Genomic DNA, 18150 nt, shown 5'->3' with positions numbered 1-18150 from the left:
GATGGAAGGGGAGTGGAGATTCCTTGCTAAACATCCTGCTCTCCTACTCTCTTCTCACTGAGACAAAGTCTCTTTCCCATTTCCATTTACATCATTCCTTGTCTACTATTATTATAATTTCCGGAGTTTGTACAAGTCTGCTTCATTTGATCCACAGATCCAAATACAAAAAAAAAAAAAAAAATGCTCGCAACATTTGTGAAGTTTGTATGAGTTTACTAAAAAGTTATACAGTCAGCCTTCCATATCCCTGGTTCCGCATCTATGGGTTCAAACAACCACAGATTGAAAATATTCTGTGAAAAAAAAAAGATGGTTGTGTCTGTACCGAACATGTATAGACTTTTTTCTTGTCATGATTCCCAAACAATATAGTGTAACAACTATTTATATAGCACTTACATTGTATTAGGTATTATAAGTAATCTAAAGATGAGTTGAAGCATACAGGGGGATGTGCGTGGGTCACATGCAAATAATAGTACCAGCATCAGGGACTTGAGCATCTGTGGATTATGGTATCTGAGGGAGGTTCTGGAACCAATTTCCCATGACACCAAGGAATGACTATATTTGAAAATTCTCTCAGAATAATATTTATTAAAGTCTTCAAGTTGGGAAATAAGAGGTAATTTCCAATATAGTTAAGGAAAACAAAAAACTTTCTGGCACCAGGTATGATACACTTGTGTTTTAAAAGGTATAATATCCTTACAAATGGCTTCAGTAAGGGAAATCTGGGAGAAAGCAAGAGAGTAATAAAGTCCGCTTAATGGCTCTAACTTGCAGAAAGGGTGCAACAGATGGGTGGGCATTCTCTTGAAACTGGTGCCAGTATTGCTTTTATTTTATTTTATTTATATATATATATATATAGAGAGAGAGAGAGAGAGAGAGAGAGAGATGGAGTCTCACTCACTCTGTTGCCCAGGCAGGAGTGCAGTAGTGCAATCTCGGCTCACTGCAACCTCCAACTCCTGAGTTCAAGCGATTCTCCTGCCTCAGCCTTCCAAGTAGCTGGAATTACAGGTGTGTGCCACCACACCTGGCTAAATTTTGTATTTTTAGTAGAGATGGGGTTTCATCATGTTGGCCAGGCTGGTATCAAACTCCTGGCTTCAAGCAACCCCCCCGCCTTGGCCTTCCAAAGTGCTGGGATTACAGGCATGAGCCACTGCACCTGGCCTCTTTTTTTTTTCTTAAGAGACAGAATCTTGCTCTGTCACCTAGGCTAGAGTGCTGTGGTGTAATCACAGCCCACTGTAACCTCAAATTCCTGGGCTCAAGTGATCCTCCTACCACAGCCTGCTGAGCAACTGGGACTACAGGTGCATATCACCATGTTCAGCTAATTTTTAAAATGTTTTTGTAGAGACAGGGTCTCTCTATGTTGCCCAGGATGGTCTTGAACTTCTGGCCTCAAACAATCCTCCCACCTTGGCCTCCCAAAGTACCAGGATTACAGGCATGAGCCACCATGCCCAAGCCAGGTATTCCACTGTAAATGCTGAATACAAAAAAGGTTTTGCAAATTGTACCAAAAGTCCCAGAAGTCTATCATTTGAAAATATATTCTTCTGAGATAAGAAATAAAAGGTTATAATAATAATGCTTAAATGTATAAACTATTTTACAGTTTTAAAAAGGACTTTATGCTGGGCACAGTGGCTCATGCCTGTAATCCCAGCACTTTGGGAGGCGGAGATGGGGTGGATCACAAGGTCAGGAGATCAAGACCATCTTGGCCAACATGGTGAAACCCCATCTCTACTAAAATACAAAAAATTAGCCAGGCGTGGTGGCTCATGCCTGTAATCACAGCCACTTGGGAGGGGAATTGCTTGAACCCAGGGGGCAGAGGTTGCGGTGAGCTGAGATCGTGCCACTGCACTCCAGCCTGGCAACAGAACAAGACTCCATCCCCCCCCAAAAAAAAAAAAAGGACTTTAGCATCACTTCATTGATCATCATAACACCTCTGTAAGAGCAAGTATAATAATTGATATCTACATTTATTAAGTTATTGCTGGATTTAGAACTAGAACCCAGGTCTTTTCATCTTCATCCCAATATTAGTCCACCTGGAACTCAAAAGGTCTAAAATGAAATGCATTATACAATAAGTCCTCATTTAACATCATTGATAAGTTCATGGAAACTGTGACTTTAAGTGAAATGAAGTATTACAAAACCAATTTTACCATTGACTAATTGATATAAACAAGAGTTAAGTTCTTATGGCATATATATATATAAAAATATATATATAAATAAAAAAATATAAAAATATATATAAATATATATAAAAAATATATAAATATATATATATATATATATTTTTTTTTTTTTTTGAGACAGAGTCTCCCTCTGTCACCCAGGCTGGAGTGCAGTGGCACAATCTCAGCTCACTGTGAGCTCCGCCATTCTCCCGCCTCAGCCTCCTGAGTAGCTGGGACTACAGGCGCCCGCCACCACGCTCAGCTAATTTTTTGTATTTTTAGTAGAGACAGTGTTTCACCATGTTAGCCAGGATGGTCTCGATCTCCTGAACTCGTGATCTGCCGGCCTCGGCCTCCCAAAGTGCCGGGATTACAGGCCTGAGCCACCACGCCCCCGCCTCTTAAGGCATATTTTTTTTCTGGTCAAAAACATCAGTAAACTTCTGAATAAAGACCCGAAATGCTTTAATATTAAACATCAAAATAAATGTGAGCTATATATACATTTAAGAAAGATGAATGAAAACAAGTAATAAGATTATTCACTCATTTTCTAGCGAATCACTGAGTAGTGGAGCTTGAAGTGCTGGTGAGTTAAATCAAGGAATAAATGTTTGCAAAGTAAAAATTTTAATGAGTACCTCCTACAACCATGAAGTTAAAAAACAGATAATAACCAATATGCTGGGCTTGCTGAGCACTTTCATATAGACTCATTTATTGTCGTGCATTTGTGTGATTTACCATATATTTTAAGAATTTTTATTTTACAATAATTTGTATTCACTCATTCAGAGTTGTGGGTGGACAGAGCCTATATCCTGGCAGCTCAGGGTGCAAGGCAGGACCCAATCCTAGACAGGACACCATTCGATTGCAGGGCACTCTTGCACACACAGGCCCATATTTACTCAGCCTGGGACACGATGTAGCCATGCCAATTAACCTAACATGCATACCTTTGGTATCAGGGAGAAAACCTCTGTACCCATTGAAAACCCACGCAGACATGGGGAGAATGTGAAAACTCCACACATGCAATGGTCCCAGGCAGGGAGCGATTATTTTTTCTCATCAGCCTTATAAAGAATTGATGTTAAACAAAATGACATCATTCAAGGACCTGCTGTATTCCATATGAGAAACTACAGAATCATTAGTAACTACTTAGTTTCAAATTGTCTCTCTCTTTTTTGAGACAGAGTTTCACTTTGTCGCCCAGGCTGGAGTGCAGTGACACCATCTCGGCTCACTCCAACCTTCACCTCCCAGGTTCAAGCAATTCTCATGCCTCAGCCTCTTGAGCAACTGGGAGTACAAGTGTACGCCACCACACCTGGGTGATTTTTTGTGTGTGTTTTAGTAGAGATAGGGTTTCACTATGTTGCCGAGGCTGGTCTCAAACTCCTGAGCTCAGACGATCTGCCTACCTCAGTCTCCCAAAGTGCTAGGATTACAGGCGTGAGCCACTGTGTCCAGCCTCTAATTCTTTTCTATGCCAACTATTAAACGTCTCACAGGTCTGTCTTCTCTGCAATACAGCATTAATTTAAGGTCTCATCTTGCTCTAGGATCACCTAGCCTCCACTCCCTTCCTCTGAATTTCCTGCTGCAGTGCTGCCAGAGTGATCTTTCTTTCTTTCTCTCTTTCTTTCTTTCTTTTTTTTTTTTTTTTTTTGTGAGATGTAGTCTTGCTCTGTTGCCTAGGCTGGAACGCAAGGGCGCAATCTTGGCTCATTGCAACCTCCACCTTCCAAGTTCAAGTCATCCTCCTGCCTCAGCCTCCCAGGAAGCTGGGATTACAGGCATGCACCACCACACCCAGCTAATTTTTTTGTATTTTTAGTCGAGATGGGGTTTCACCATGATGGCCAGGCTGGTCTCAAACTCCTGACCTCAAGTGATCCTCCCGCTTCAGCCTCTCAAAGTGCTGGGCTTACAGACGTGAGCCACTGTGCCGAGCCCAGAATGATCTTTCTAAAATACAATTTTGATGGTGTCATTCCTATGCTTGAAAACATGTAATGGCTTACTACTGCCGACCGTGGTGGTTTTTAAATTATGCACCTGGGGATTTTTGTTGTTCTGAGCATTAGACAAAGGTGTTTAGGGCAGCTAAAATCAAGCAGAGTGTAATGTCAATAAGGTCAATCACTGGAACAAAAAACAATTAAGAGATAGATACAGCTGTATCTTTTCCTCATGTGTTTTGTAAATATTTCAGACTTGTTATTGTATGTCTATTAAATAGACTTAATAGGTATCAAAATAACAACACAAAACACAATATTAACTCTGAAAGAGTCAACTATGCTTAATTCAACAATTAGTTAGTTTTGCTCCTTAAGAGGTAATGGAAAATGTACTCATGATTCTTATTTCATATCATATTAATGTCATGTATTTTTCCAGTTCATATGATAGTTAAATATATGCTTAAAAAATCTAGAAACTAACAACTTCTATATGCACTGCTTCTTGAATCAATCTGAAAACCATTTACATATCACCCGTCTGTGATGCCGTAGGCAACACACGTGACTGCTCTCACAGTTCAATTTATAACCCTCCACTGATACACCTACCCCACTTTATTTTACTTTTTTATTAAATGTCTATCTCCTGAATTAGGGAATTCATTGAGGAGAGAAGCAATATACTAATCACCTTTAAATCAGAACTGCCTCACACATAGTAGGCACTCAATAAAAATGTCCTAGAAAAAGCAGAGTTCAACAATAATATGAGAGAGCAAGACTGCCAACTATTGATTACAGTTATGGAGTTTCATAACTTGAGAGCAAAGTCTATAAAATATTTCTGTTTCCAGTATAATATGTAACACATTATAAAGATAAAATCATTCGACAACTATTTTAATTCATGCTTTCTAATATACCAGGCAAGATAATGTGTTAAATACAACAAAGTTTCATTAAAAGCATGTCAATGTTGATTTTTAAGAATTTTCTTTAAAGCATGCACTACTCAGAGCCATCAAACTAAACTAAGGATTCTGTCTATATCTACAAAACTGAATTATAATTGTAAATAATTTTTAATTCTATAAACGCAAACTGGATAATAAACACTAAATTGCCTTTAAATGCCTCCCATATAAAAAGGCTGTATCTAGGTCAATGAACTTGGTTCAGTCTCTACAAATGCTCATGCTTAAACATATAAGTAAACAAATAAACAAATATAGTTGAAATCTTTACCTCATTATTGCAAGTAAAATTCTACCAAAAGAAAAGCCTGCTGGCATTGTTTTCATAGTTGCACTTTTAACTGTGCTAAGTTTTGGGTTTTTTTTTTTTCCATGTTAGAAACAGATTCCAAGCTTTATGAAACTTTTTATTATATCCTAGTATTTTCAGGTAGTTGTTTTTATGTTTGTTTGAATTTTTGAGCCCTCCAGATATTCCCTATCAACTTAACTTTTATTACAGGAATATATTTCATAGGTAAAGAATATAAGCAGTCAGAGACATAATGTATACTAAGGCTTACAGTTTATATTCGTATTAAATATCTTATTTGCCTCAGACTGATTCTTTAAGGCCTATGGCCTATGGACCAGTGGTAATGTTTGCTTTCAAAGCTAGCATTTTAAGATGAAATCCGAATAGACCATACGAAAGGAAAAAAAAAAAATCTGAACTACTTACGGCCAGCAAGCAGGAACTGATAATACTGTACTGCATCTGCAGCGAGGAGCAGAGGGTGGTTTGCATTAAATGGTGGCTGCAATTCATTCCATTGAGGGGTTCTAAGGAAACAGGAGAAGAATATTAATATTTAAGCTTAATAGATGGGATGTAAATCACCATGACTGTCATCACTTATGAACAGTGACTTAAACTCACACTACTTTTGTGATCATTAAAATGAATGTGATGAAACCTGAAACACAAGGCCATCTGCTTAGAAAAAATAAAAAGGTGGCAGTCTTTCATACAAATAACATGCAGTCAATATAAGCTTAACAGCAGAAGACCCTCCAACAGGATAGGCAAGACATTCAGAAGATTAAACAGGTGTAAAATTCAACTGTTATAACGAACTAGTTCTAATTTATGTAATTTCTAACCTCTCTATTCTTAAAATATGTGTATATTTTAAAATAAAATGAAGTAGGTAAAAATGGTTAATAAAACACAGCTGCGTAAATGGATGACTTATTATAGATGAAATTAGCATCTGAGTTCTGAAGTAAGTTACTATTTCAACAATGATAGTGTAGTAATTTTAATTAGATCTGCCCACTCCTAAATAAACTTGATAAATCAGATATTGATCAGATCAATCCAGCATGGTAAAGTAGTAGTAAAGAATGCTGGAGCCTCCAAAAATCAATACAAGAATATTTTAAAATGTCAAAAGGACAGGGATCATTTTCATATCCATTTTTGTCTGTTTCCTTCCATACATGTCAGGAGCAATTTTCTCTCTCCTGGACAATGAACTATATTAAAGAGGTTCTATTCCAGGTTATTTTTCCTTTTGGTTATAGCTTATAAAGATTCTAATCATTATGCACGTTTGAGATGGACTCTGATTCTTAATAAACATTCCAAAAAGGCTTAACTACTGTATCTTGGAGAATTACTTTCAGAGAAACCTTCGAATCTATCTATATTAGTTTCTATTCCCCTTAATGGCTATCTCAATGTTACTCTCTCTTTTCAGTGAGCATGAGATTGCAAATAGAGGAAGCATAAGTCCAAGAAAATTTAACACAGAAGTGCAAGGGGGAAATAAGTTCAAACAGAGGTATTCTCCAAGGTACATACAGAAGACAATTAAAAAAATATGTTCATGGGCCAGCACGGTGGCTCACGCCTGTAATCCCAGCACTTTGGGAGGCCAAGGTGGGTGGATCACGAGGTCAGGAGATCAAGACCATCCTGACTAACACAGTGAAACCCTGTCTCTAGTAAAAATACAAAACATTAGCTGGCGTGGTGGCTAGCACCCGTAGTCCCAGCTACTCAGGAGGCTGAGGCAGGAGAATGGCGTGAACCCGGAAGGTGGAGCTTGCAGTGAGCCGAGATCACGCCACTGCACTCCAGCCTGGGTGACAGAGTGAGACTCTGTCTCAGAAAAAAAAAAAAAAAAATGTTCACACAAGAATCTGTACATGAATGTTCACAGCAACATTATTTAATAACAGCTTAAAAAGTAGAAATATCCATCAACTAATAAATGGATAAACAAAATGCAGTATGACCATATAATGGAGTACTATGTAGCCATAAAAAGGAGTGAAGTTCTGACACATGCTACAACATGCATAGATCTTGAAAATATGCTAAGTGAAAGAAGCCAGACACAAAAGGTCACATATTATATGATTCCACTTACATGAAATGATCAGAGTAGCAAAATCCATAGAGAAAGAAAGTAAACTGGCTGCTGCCTAGGTCTGAAGGGTTGGAGAAAAATAAGGAGTGACTGCTAATGAGTATGAGGTTTCTTTTTAGGGTGATGAGAACTGATTGCAGTGATAAGTGCACAAATTTGTGAAAAGTCACTTTTAATGGGTTACTTTTATTGTATGTAAATTATGTCAAATGAAAAAGTAATGAAAGGCCAGGTGCTCATGCCTATAATCCCAGCACTTTGGGAGGCCAAGGCAAGTGGATCACCTGAGGTCAAGAGTATGAGACCAACCTTGCCAACATGGTGAAACCCTATTTCTACTAAAAATTAGCCAGATGGGATGGCAGGCGCCTGTGGTCCCAGCTACTCAGGAGGCTGAGGCAGGAGAATGGCTTGAACACGGCAGGTGGAGGCTGCAGTGAGCTGAGATCGTGCCACTGCCCTCCAGCCTGGGCAACAGAGCGAGACTGTCTCCAAAAAAAAAAAAAAAGGAATGAAGTATTGTTTGTTTTGCTAGATGAAAGTGAGATTAAAAAAATTACATACTATATGATTCCATTTATATAAAATTCTAGAAACTGGGCCAGCACAGTTGCTCACGCCTGTAATTCCAGCACTTTGGGAGGCTGAGGCGGGCAGATCACGAGGTCAGGAGATCGAGACCATCCTGGCCAACATGGTGAAACTCCGTCTCTACTAAAAATACAAAAAAATTAGCTAGGTGTGGTGGTGTGTGCCTGTAGTCCCAGCTACTCAAGTGGCTGAGGCAGGAGAATCGCTTGAGCTGAGATCGTGCCACTGCACTCCAGCCTGGGCGACAGAGGGAAGACTCCATCTCAAAAAAAAAAAAAAAAATTCTAGAAACTGTAAACTAATCTGTAGAGACAAAGGGGGTGAAAGAAGGAGAGATTACAAAGGGTCAGAAAGAAATATTTGAGAGCGATGTATCTGTTTACCATGTTAATTGTGGTGATGATTTCGTAGCTGCATGCATGTCAAAACTTATCAAATTATACACTTTTAATCTTCTATACCTTAATGAAGCTGTTAAAAAGAAAAAAAGAAAGGAGGTACTACCTAACCAGAGTCCAGGTGGCTCGAGGCGATGTCATCATTTCCAGCGGCGTGTCGTCACTAATCTTGGGTGCAGTGCTGAGGGGTCGTGGCTCCATCATGTGCTCCACTAAGGTGCCATAGCAACTGATAATGTACAGGGACTCAACTACAACTTGTTTGGACTGATCTACAAACAGAGAAACAGAACCTGATGTGTTATGATGGCATAAATGAAGCACAGAATAATTTTTACAAGTTAATGATCTTATCAGTCTGCTCCTGAGGCTGCTCAGAGAAAATGAAAAGACAGGAATTTTTTCTTTTTCTTTTTTTCTGAGATGGAGTTTTGCTCTTGTTGCCCAGGCTGCCGCCTCCCTGGTTCAAGTGGTTCTCCCGCCTCAGCCTCCCAAGTAGCTGGGATTACAGGCTCCCATCACCACGCCCGGCTAATTTTTGTATTTTTAGTAGAGACGGGGTTTCACCATGTTGGTCAGGCTGGTCTCGAACTCCTGACCTCAGGTGATCTGTGCACCTCAGCCTCTCAAAGTGCTGGGATTAAAGGCGTGAGCCACCATGCTCAGACGACAGGAATTTTTTCATATGGTGCTTGTTCCTTGCCTAAAGGTTGCCTCATATAAGTACATGCTAGTGAATATGAAAATGTCTATGATATCAGAGTATTTTCAATCTTAAGCAACTTATTTCAAGAATGATACTAATATTCTCCAAATCCGAATATAGTAAAATACTTTATAGACTTTTGTACTTGTCTACAATGTAATTTGTCCCACATTACGAAAAATGAATGATATCAGGAAATGGACTAACTGAAAAGGAATAATGTATGGACTAGGATTTAGTTACCCTGCATGTACCAAATGACTCGCATGAAAGGTTAGTTGTATGCCTAAATCAGCCTAATGTCTCATCTATTTTTTTCTCAGAATACTTAAATTTAGAACTTAAATTTGTGGATCAAAACAAACAAAAAACATCTGATGTGTCAATGTAGGTTCATCAATCCAAACACATGTACCACTCTGGTGGGGGATACTGATAATAAGAGGCTTTGCATGTGTGGAGACAGAAGGTATATATGAAAAAATCTCTGGACCTTCTGCTCATTTGGCTATGAACCTAAAGCTCCTTTAGAAAATAAAGTCTATTCAACACACATACACAGGCATGCATGTGCATCCCCTTCCCCCAAATCCTCTTCTTTCTCTCCATGGGATCACTGGTCCCACGGTAAACGAAGATCAGCCATACTTTCAGAAGTTAGGTGCTGAATATGGATCTAATCAACTGACTTTATAAGGAATACACATGTACTCACTAGCAAAACAGATTTAGTCCTCTCTCTCGGGTTTTACAGTAAACCTAGGAGCATATAAAATCACTCATGAATGCTGGGTGGGTCATCTTATCTCTGTGTCAGGCGAATCAATTACAGCTGATTTGAGAAAATAGCTAATGATCAGCCAGAGGGACATAAAGGAGTAGCAAGTTAAAAAGGTAATTAGAACAGAAGGGAGAAGCATTTGAAATCGAGCTTCTCAGAGGGTTTTAACTAGTAACAAAAAGTCCTTTCGATAGCATCATTAAACCTAAGGAGGTAACAAAAAAAATAAAGATGGGATAAGGAAATGGAAGGCTTGCATACTTAACAGTATCCTCTCCCACTTAGGTAAGGAACCTGCTGCGCCTGAGATCCCATTACCAAGGAAAGGGTCACTGAAAGGCGATAACAAGAGAAAGGGCTCATGTCTGACTGCCAGTGTTAGCATAAAGGAGAGCCATTTTGCCAAGAACAATACAGCCTGTGGAACTCACCAGAGAAGTGCCCCAGTAACAACCCAGTTTGTGACCTACTTTAATAATACTAAAATATTAAGGGGAAAATCATAACATTCAAAATTATATACTTGGTTTATGAATGTAGGTATTCTCTTCTAAACAGAAGCAATAAGGATTCACATGCTATAAAGCATTAATCCTATAAACATTTTAGGTACTGACTCTGGTGATCAAAGCAGGGATTAGAAAGATAATAACTACAGTAGTCCCTCCTTAGGTGCGAGTTCAGTTACCCATGGTCAACTGTGGTCCAAAAATATTAAACGGAAAATTCCAGAAATAAACAATTCATAAACTTCAAATGGCAGACTGAATAGCGTGGTAAAATCTCTCATTGTCCCATCTGTCCTGCCTGGGACATGAATTATCCTTTGTCCAGCATATCCACGCTGTATACGCTACCAGCCCATTAGTCCCATAGTACCTGTCTCAGTTATTAGACTGAAATGCACTGTACCATATAGGGCTCCGTACCATCCGAGGTTTCGGCCCATCCACTGGAGGTCTTGGATGTATCCTCCACAGATAAGGAGAGACTACTGTATATTAATTCAAAGGAGCAATGGTAACCACAAAAGCTGAGCCTTATTTCTCAGTGGCAGGATGTTTCCTCTTTTTTTTTTTTTTTTTTTTGAGATGGAGTCTTGCTCTGTCGCCAGGCTGGAGTGCAGTGGTGTGATCTTGGCTCGCTGCAACCTCCGCCTCCCGAGTTCAAGCTATTCTCCTGCCTCAGCCTCCCAAGCAGCTGGGATTACAAGCATGCACCACCACGCCCAGCTAATTTTTGTATTTTTAGTAGAGATGGGGTTTCACCATGTTGGCCAGGATGGTCTTGATCTCCTGACCTCGTGATCTGCCCGCCTCTGCCTCCTAAAGTGCTGGGATTACAGGCGTGAGCCACTGCGACTGGCCTTAATTGTGTTTTTAAAACATGGCAGAGTTGATTTTTTTTATGTGAAGATTTTTAGCATTAGAAAATCTGGTTTCAAACTCTGATTCCATTGCCTGACTAACCAGTGCTTTTAGCTAAGATATTTAAACTTGCTGGTCTCAAGTTCTTCATCTCTAAAACAGAGACAATGACGCTTTTCCTCTCTGTACTTCACAGACCAGGGGTGAAACTAGCTTGTAAAAACGTAAAAGGTATAAAATGGGTATAGAATTGACAGCATTGAGATCACCTGTAGATTGTCACCAACAAAACAAAACAAAATCACTCAGTAGCCAATTCATTAACGTTCATACTGAGAGGATAAGTTTTTCTTCTTGACTAGGCTTGAGTAGTTGAGAAGTGACATGCTAACTACATTAAAAAAATTGGTTTCCAGACTACTGGGTACAAGATTATTCTAGGGGGACTGCTAATAATTTTCCTTAAGAAGCAAAAATTACAAATAGAGCATTCATTTTTCAGTCAAAATACATACCTTTTTCTCTTTTCAGACCTGCATTATTTGCAAACCATGACCTGGATGTTCCGAAGGTAGCAGCCACACAAAATTCTCCGCCCATCGATTTGCTGGGTGAAATTTGTGGAGGAGGTTTAACTTTGCTTAAAAAATAAAATAACAGTAAAAAACAATTATCATGATGAAATGACACTCCTTTAGGTAATGACAGTTTTTCCTTTAAATTCCACCCCTATTCAAATCCTCCAATATGAACATGCATTTTGCCTTAAGTAATAAATGGTGACGTGAGACTATGTTCTGGAGTAAAAATAGAATTATTTCAAAGTTCCAGAGTTTTGTAAAGAGAGCAACATTTATAAGACCAATAAAAATCAACTCCTTTTTGAAGTATGTGCTGGCAAAATCCAAGTCACTTCTTTTCAGATGAGTAACATTTCCATAGAAATTTCAAAGTGAAGCAATAGTACCAGCATGAACATCTCATAATAATAAAATGGTTTATCACTTCATTTCTATATATATTAGGTTGATGCAAAAGTAATTGTGGTTTTTGCCACTGCCTTTAATGGCAAAAACTGCAATTACTTTTGCACCAATCTATAACATGTGGGATTAACAGTATAAATGAATTTAGACAGCATGGATGAAAATGAGGTGATATAGAATGAAGCCTTGAAAATGCTCTCTCGACCACAATGCTATGAAGAGTTAGATAGTGCAAGGGGAGAACAGCTAATCATCTAATGCAATTATATTCGCTGATCTTCCTGTTGTCTCTTTTTCTTCTTGGATTTGTGAAAATGATATGTCTATTTTTGTTCAGTGAAAAAGACCAAGGTGGAGTTCCATATCAATAGCCTCTCAAACCTAAATCTTTTCTGTTGCTCATATGTCTGAGGACACATTTAGTAACTGCCATTACTTCCTGTCACTGCCATTCAAAAGAAGTAGATCTCCTGTTTCCCACAAATAAGTTTTCATGTTCAGCTTCTAATATCGACCTCACATCTTTTCAATCCCGTATTTCTGTTCTCTTCTGGTTTATCAAGGGCTTCCCAAAGCAATTTTGCCAACCACCTTTGATAAATTATTTTCTCTAATTCATAAACCAGTAGCCTCATCGTGCACTGGTCAAGATCACAGCCCAGGTAGGAAACAATAAAAACAAGAGCTCTGATGTTCCCCTCTGCTAGTCAGCCTCCAATGTCAAACATTAGTTCTACCTTATTTTGCTGAATTTTTGTTTTCATCCTTTACTAAAGTATGGTAGGATGGAAAGAGATAGTTTTGAAGTCAGGAAGAAACATATAGTTGAATCCCAGTGCCGGCACCTCTGAGCTGTGTGACTTTTGGTTAAGTTATTTAACCTCTCAGAGCTCAGACTACTAATATGTAAAACAGAAATAGTAATGCCTACTTCATAGGATTATTTTAATGATTATGTTGTCTCAAAGCACTGTCCCCAGCTCATAGTACCACCTGAGGACTTCTTAGGAGTGCAAGCAAATACTCATAGGCCCCATCCCAGACCTACTAAATCAGAAACTCTGGGAATGGAGCCCAACAATCCGTGTTTTGAAACAAAACCTCCAGATGATTCTGATGCATGCTCAACTCTGAGAACCACTATATTAGACAAAGCAGGTAAAGTTCCCAGGGCAGTACTTTCCCATATCACAGTACTCAGCAAATACTAACTCTTCTATATGGCCCTCAGCCCCAACCTAATCTTCAAAAAATTCAGACTTTGCTTTGGTAATCTCAGTTTCCCAGTTCCTATGACATTTTAAATAGTCTCTCAGACATCTTATTTCCTGAGGCTTGTTTAAACATCTTCCTCTAAGGATGGCTAAGTCTGGATCAGAGGCAACCATGATTGGTCCCTTTGGTCTCCCCACTTTGAACAAAATCCATGGTAATGCATATTACTATATATGAAAGAAACCTCTTCTGCCATTAACATTTCTTAAAACACTTCTCATTATTCCTGCAACAGAAAAAATCCATGCCTAAAATGTCAACCAGTCACAGTGAGACTTCCAGTGACAGGGAATAAAGACATTGTTTTCAAATAAAAAGTTTCTGTGGGAAGCTGAATCTGGCTCTATAAACTGTTTCACCTCTTCATACTTGCATCTGTCACAACTGCAGTAACATACCTCCAGAAAGGAAGACTCTCCTCTGCCCTATACCTGAACAAATATGCACCTTCTCATGATATCTGGGTCACTGGCATCAGAATTGTTCTTTCTGGTTATGATGCTCTCTGTTGCATTACCTGAGAATATAAGGCTTCTTTCAAAGCTTTTATTTCCATCACTAAACTGCTATCATTGAACTGACAAATTCCTCTAGCTGGTATCTTTGAGGTACCACTGGTCATTTTTAATCCTTAGGAGTTTTGGGAAGATGGGGGCTGGGGGAACGGGAAAGAGAAAAGTATTGTAGAATTTTTTGAAAGCAGTTTGCAGTTGTGCGACTATGTGCTTTTACTAGAATCACCATCAGAGAACAAAGCTACTACAATGTACCAACAAGCTTCATTGGGACAAACTCAAAGCTCTTTGCAAATTACTGGATGTCATTGTTGTTGTTTTTAAATCATGTGGTAAGTAACAAGTGAGCATGCCTCTTCTTAAGAGAAAATATGGTCCCTCTGAAGTATGCATCCTAAACAGACTTAAAAATAGTTGCTTCCAGGCCAGATGGCAAACTTTCTAACATGAAAATAAAAAGTAGAAAAATGAGAGGACATCAATTTAGTTTTTTGACATACAAAAAATATTTTTTGTATGTTTACTAGTTTACAGTCTAATCAGCTCATGTCAAAAGCTAAAATCTCTTATACATCTATAAGTTACATACAATTCTGTTTTGGAACACACAAGTAAAAAGCATCAACACAGTGTTATTTTTACATAAGCTCAGTATCTCCTACAGAGAATAAGTATTTTATGGTAAAACTATGTTTAATTTCAGTAAAGAATTATCATTTTTATTCTTATATTTCATCATTTCTTTTTTCCTCTTATAGGGCCTTAAATTCCATTGGTAAAAGTCTGTGTTTATTAAGGAGTCAAAAGAGTTTTCACCCTGAAAATAACTTGCTATCTGCTACATAACATAGTGTTGTGTGTTGGGTATGAAGCATATTGGGTAAACACACTCATATCAAGTTATTTCTATCATCAATCTATAATTTGGAATGATTGTGGTATTTCAGCAAAATAAAAACATAAAAATATGTGTGTGTCTTTAAGATCTGCAGAGGAATAAAAAGGAGAAATAATCTAATAAAAAGAACGTTATGAATAAAATATCTTCTATGGGATACACTCAAAGTTAGAAATTTTAACTTGGGTTCAATCTGCCCTTCATCCTAAGTTTTTAGAAGTCCAAGAAAGCTTGGCAGAAGTAGAAGGGCTTTTCTAGCAATATGCCAGTGACATACCATGTATGAACTTTTCCACAATGACCTAGAATATTTCTATCACAAAATAACCTTTTGTTGACAGAAAGATAAAACATTGAAAAATGATACATATGTGAATGTATTAGAAAAGTGCTAGCTTTGTATATTATGTAAATTTACAGATTGCTGACCCAATCCTCATAGGAAAGCATTCCAACGCTAACCCTTTTTTTCTATCTTGTTCTCAATATCTCCCTTTCTCCTCCAAAAGGGGTCTTTAAAAAATCTCATTACAGAACATTTGCAAGTTTAGAAAGAATTTCTCTGGGTGTTTGGATGCCTTCCCTCATTTATTTAATCATTTATTAAGTTAATAATACAATGATAGAAAAATATTTAAATTTATATTGATGCCCAAAAGTTTAACTGTACTGATTATGTGGACTCATCCATTTTTTTTTTGAAATGGTTATACATGAGAACAAGACATACTCCTGATGGACTCCTTTCTACTGATAATTCCTGTTCCTTTACTACCCTTAGTTTTTCACACGTAACCCCATGTTCAATAATTTTTTAAAAATTTGACTTAACTTTTAAGCAAAAAATAAAAGAAAAAATGGAATAAATTCAACTTTCAGCATCTCAAAAAATGACAATCATAAAACATCATATTTACTAAGCCTGATACGAATCAGTGTAATCAAAAGAAAAACAAACACACAAGCAAACAAAAAAACCGAATAACCAAATTAACAAATAAGATGCTAACTTAAAAATCAGGAGTTTAACTCTTTGTCATTTCTTCTGAGGAAACGCTTAACTGTCTAATCATAGAATGAGAATCATTTTCACTGCAATCAGAGGAAGTTGTAGGGATATTAACATTACTAGGACTTCAAAAATATTTGCAAAGGCTACTGAAGTTCCCCATTTTTCTTCCCTTGGCCTTTATTATGTAATCCAGCCAGGTCAACATATTGAATTTCTCTGGCCTATTTTTTTCTCCACACTCAACTGCAAAGAGAGAAAAAAAAGAGTACAAAATTCTAACGATATCTGCTTAAAAATTACAGGACAATGATCTCCATCTGAATAGGACAGATGTGAAGTATCTGTGGACTGCATGATAAGCAGCAATGTGCTCCACGGCCTTCTGTGGAAGGACACAAGCATGGAAGGAGCTAACATCAGACAGAAGCACCGTTTCTTTTCATTTTTAAAACACAAAAGAATAGCCAATATTTGAGTTTAAATGTAAGACCCAATATTGATGTAAGTATTACAAGTGGTATAACAGCTTTCTATAAAGGAAGAAAAAATATTCTTTGTATTCTTTTAGAAGTTTTCTCTCATTCTCAATCTTAGTTTCTAAAATAAGACATAAATGGGAAAACTGGAAGCATTTTATTTTAAATAACTAAAGATATTAACAATCTGTCTAAAATTATTCTATTCTGTCATAAATGTTTCTTAAAGGTCTAACAGATTTGTGTAAATGTGGCAGGTAAGAATAAATTCTCCTCTCCATATAAATCGTACCTTTCAAAAAATGAAATCATAAAATTTTAAAATATTTAAGAGAACAAGATTGGTTTACATGAACTGTTTATAGCTTGATCAAAACTCTTAGAAAACGCTAATTAAAACTTTATAATTTAATATGCAAATTTTAATTCTTTAAAATTTACCCTTATATAATATGAAAACATTTTATGAGGAAGAAATATACTCATACGGACTACCCATTGTCTACCTGTCATGTATGTTTTTTGATAAGCAATTCAAAAATAACAGTAGCTTAAATACAATACTACATGCAAATTCAGAGCTTGATACATTCCTATTTATTTGTAATATTGAAAGCAAAATTCAGATTCAAAAATTCACACTGGAATTATTTATCTTAAATTCCTATGTTTAAAAAAGTATGTTATATGTGTAATTCTTTTGTATTATTTTATATAGTCATCCAAACTCAAATATCCTAAACTAACCTAGACGACACATAATACCAGGGAAGTCCAAAGTGACTAAAATGTTGAAGATGCATAGTTTACTTTCCAACAAGCTTATTTTGTTACCAAAGGGAACGACTATATTTTATAACAACTCATCTGAAAGTACATGAATGTAAAGGACTAAACCTGTTTAATGGAGAATAAAGAACTAGCAGAAATCGTGATATGCCAAAAGCAAATTCTTAGCTAAGTGTTAATGTTGCAACTTGAAACTAATAAAAAGTTCATAGAAAATTTACATTTCATTTAAAAATTTCATTTTTCATCCAAAATACATATATTACCCTATAACTGGATATACTAAAAACATATTTATTTAGCATATAATGTTTTATTTCAGAACAGTAAATAAAAACATTCTCAGGTTGAATGCTAAATAACATGGAAAAATAGCAAAAACTATTAAAACAAAGGAGCTCTTATAAACAACATGGAAGAAGTTGTCAAATTTATATTCATTTGCTGCCTTAATTTGAGGTTTCATTAAGATCTTAATGGAAAAAACATGCACCACTGGGAAAGTAACATTTTAAAGGAGGACCTTTTAGTCTAGTATAAGTGACTAAAAACGAGTTTCTTGTGAGCTAACGATGGCATCAAACAAACCACAAAGCAGTCTTCTAAAAGACAGGCAATGATTTAAAAGTCTACTGTATTTCATATATCCCTTTCTTTAATCTGGCTCTTTTAATCTTGTTTCAACCTCAAATCATTTCTGGTTGACAAGTGCTTTTGCTTAAATGTGAGGAGCACATAAGCTGTTGGAGGAATGAACTTTACTTACTTAA

At 37.1% G+C, this 18150-nt stretch overlaps 1 protein-coding gene across 12 annotated transcripts in view; it reads right to left on the bottom strand.

Annotated features, from left to right (window-relative positions):
- BCAS3 (BCAS3 microtubule associated cell migration factor) overlaps positions 1-18150 on the bottom strand; it is a 703083-nt gene that overhangs the window by 344597 nt on the left and 340336 nt on the right. For all 12 annotated transcript variants that reach the window (XM_024234727.3, XM_024234725.3, XM_024234724.3 and 9 more), the window contains 3 exons: positions 11945-12069; positions 8682-8847; positions 5891-5991 (listed from right to left, as the gene is read on the bottom strand). In XM_024234727.3, the coding sequence (XP_024090495.1) occupies positions 5891-5991; positions 8682-8847; positions 11945-12069 (392 nt within the window). The remainder of the gene's footprint in view (positions 1-5890; positions 5992-8681; positions 8848-11944; positions 12070-18150) is intronic.

The sequence above is a fragment of the Pongo abelii genome, chromosome 19 (assembly GCF_028885655.2).
Source record: "Pongo abelii isolate AG06213 chromosome 19, NHGRI_mPonAbe1-v2.0_pri, whole genome shotgun sequence".
Taxonomy (NCBI): domain Eukaryota; kingdom Metazoa; phylum Chordata; class Mammalia; order Primates; family Hominidae; genus Pongo; species Pongo abelii.
This window is presented reverse-complemented; position numbering and strand designations above follow the sequence as displayed.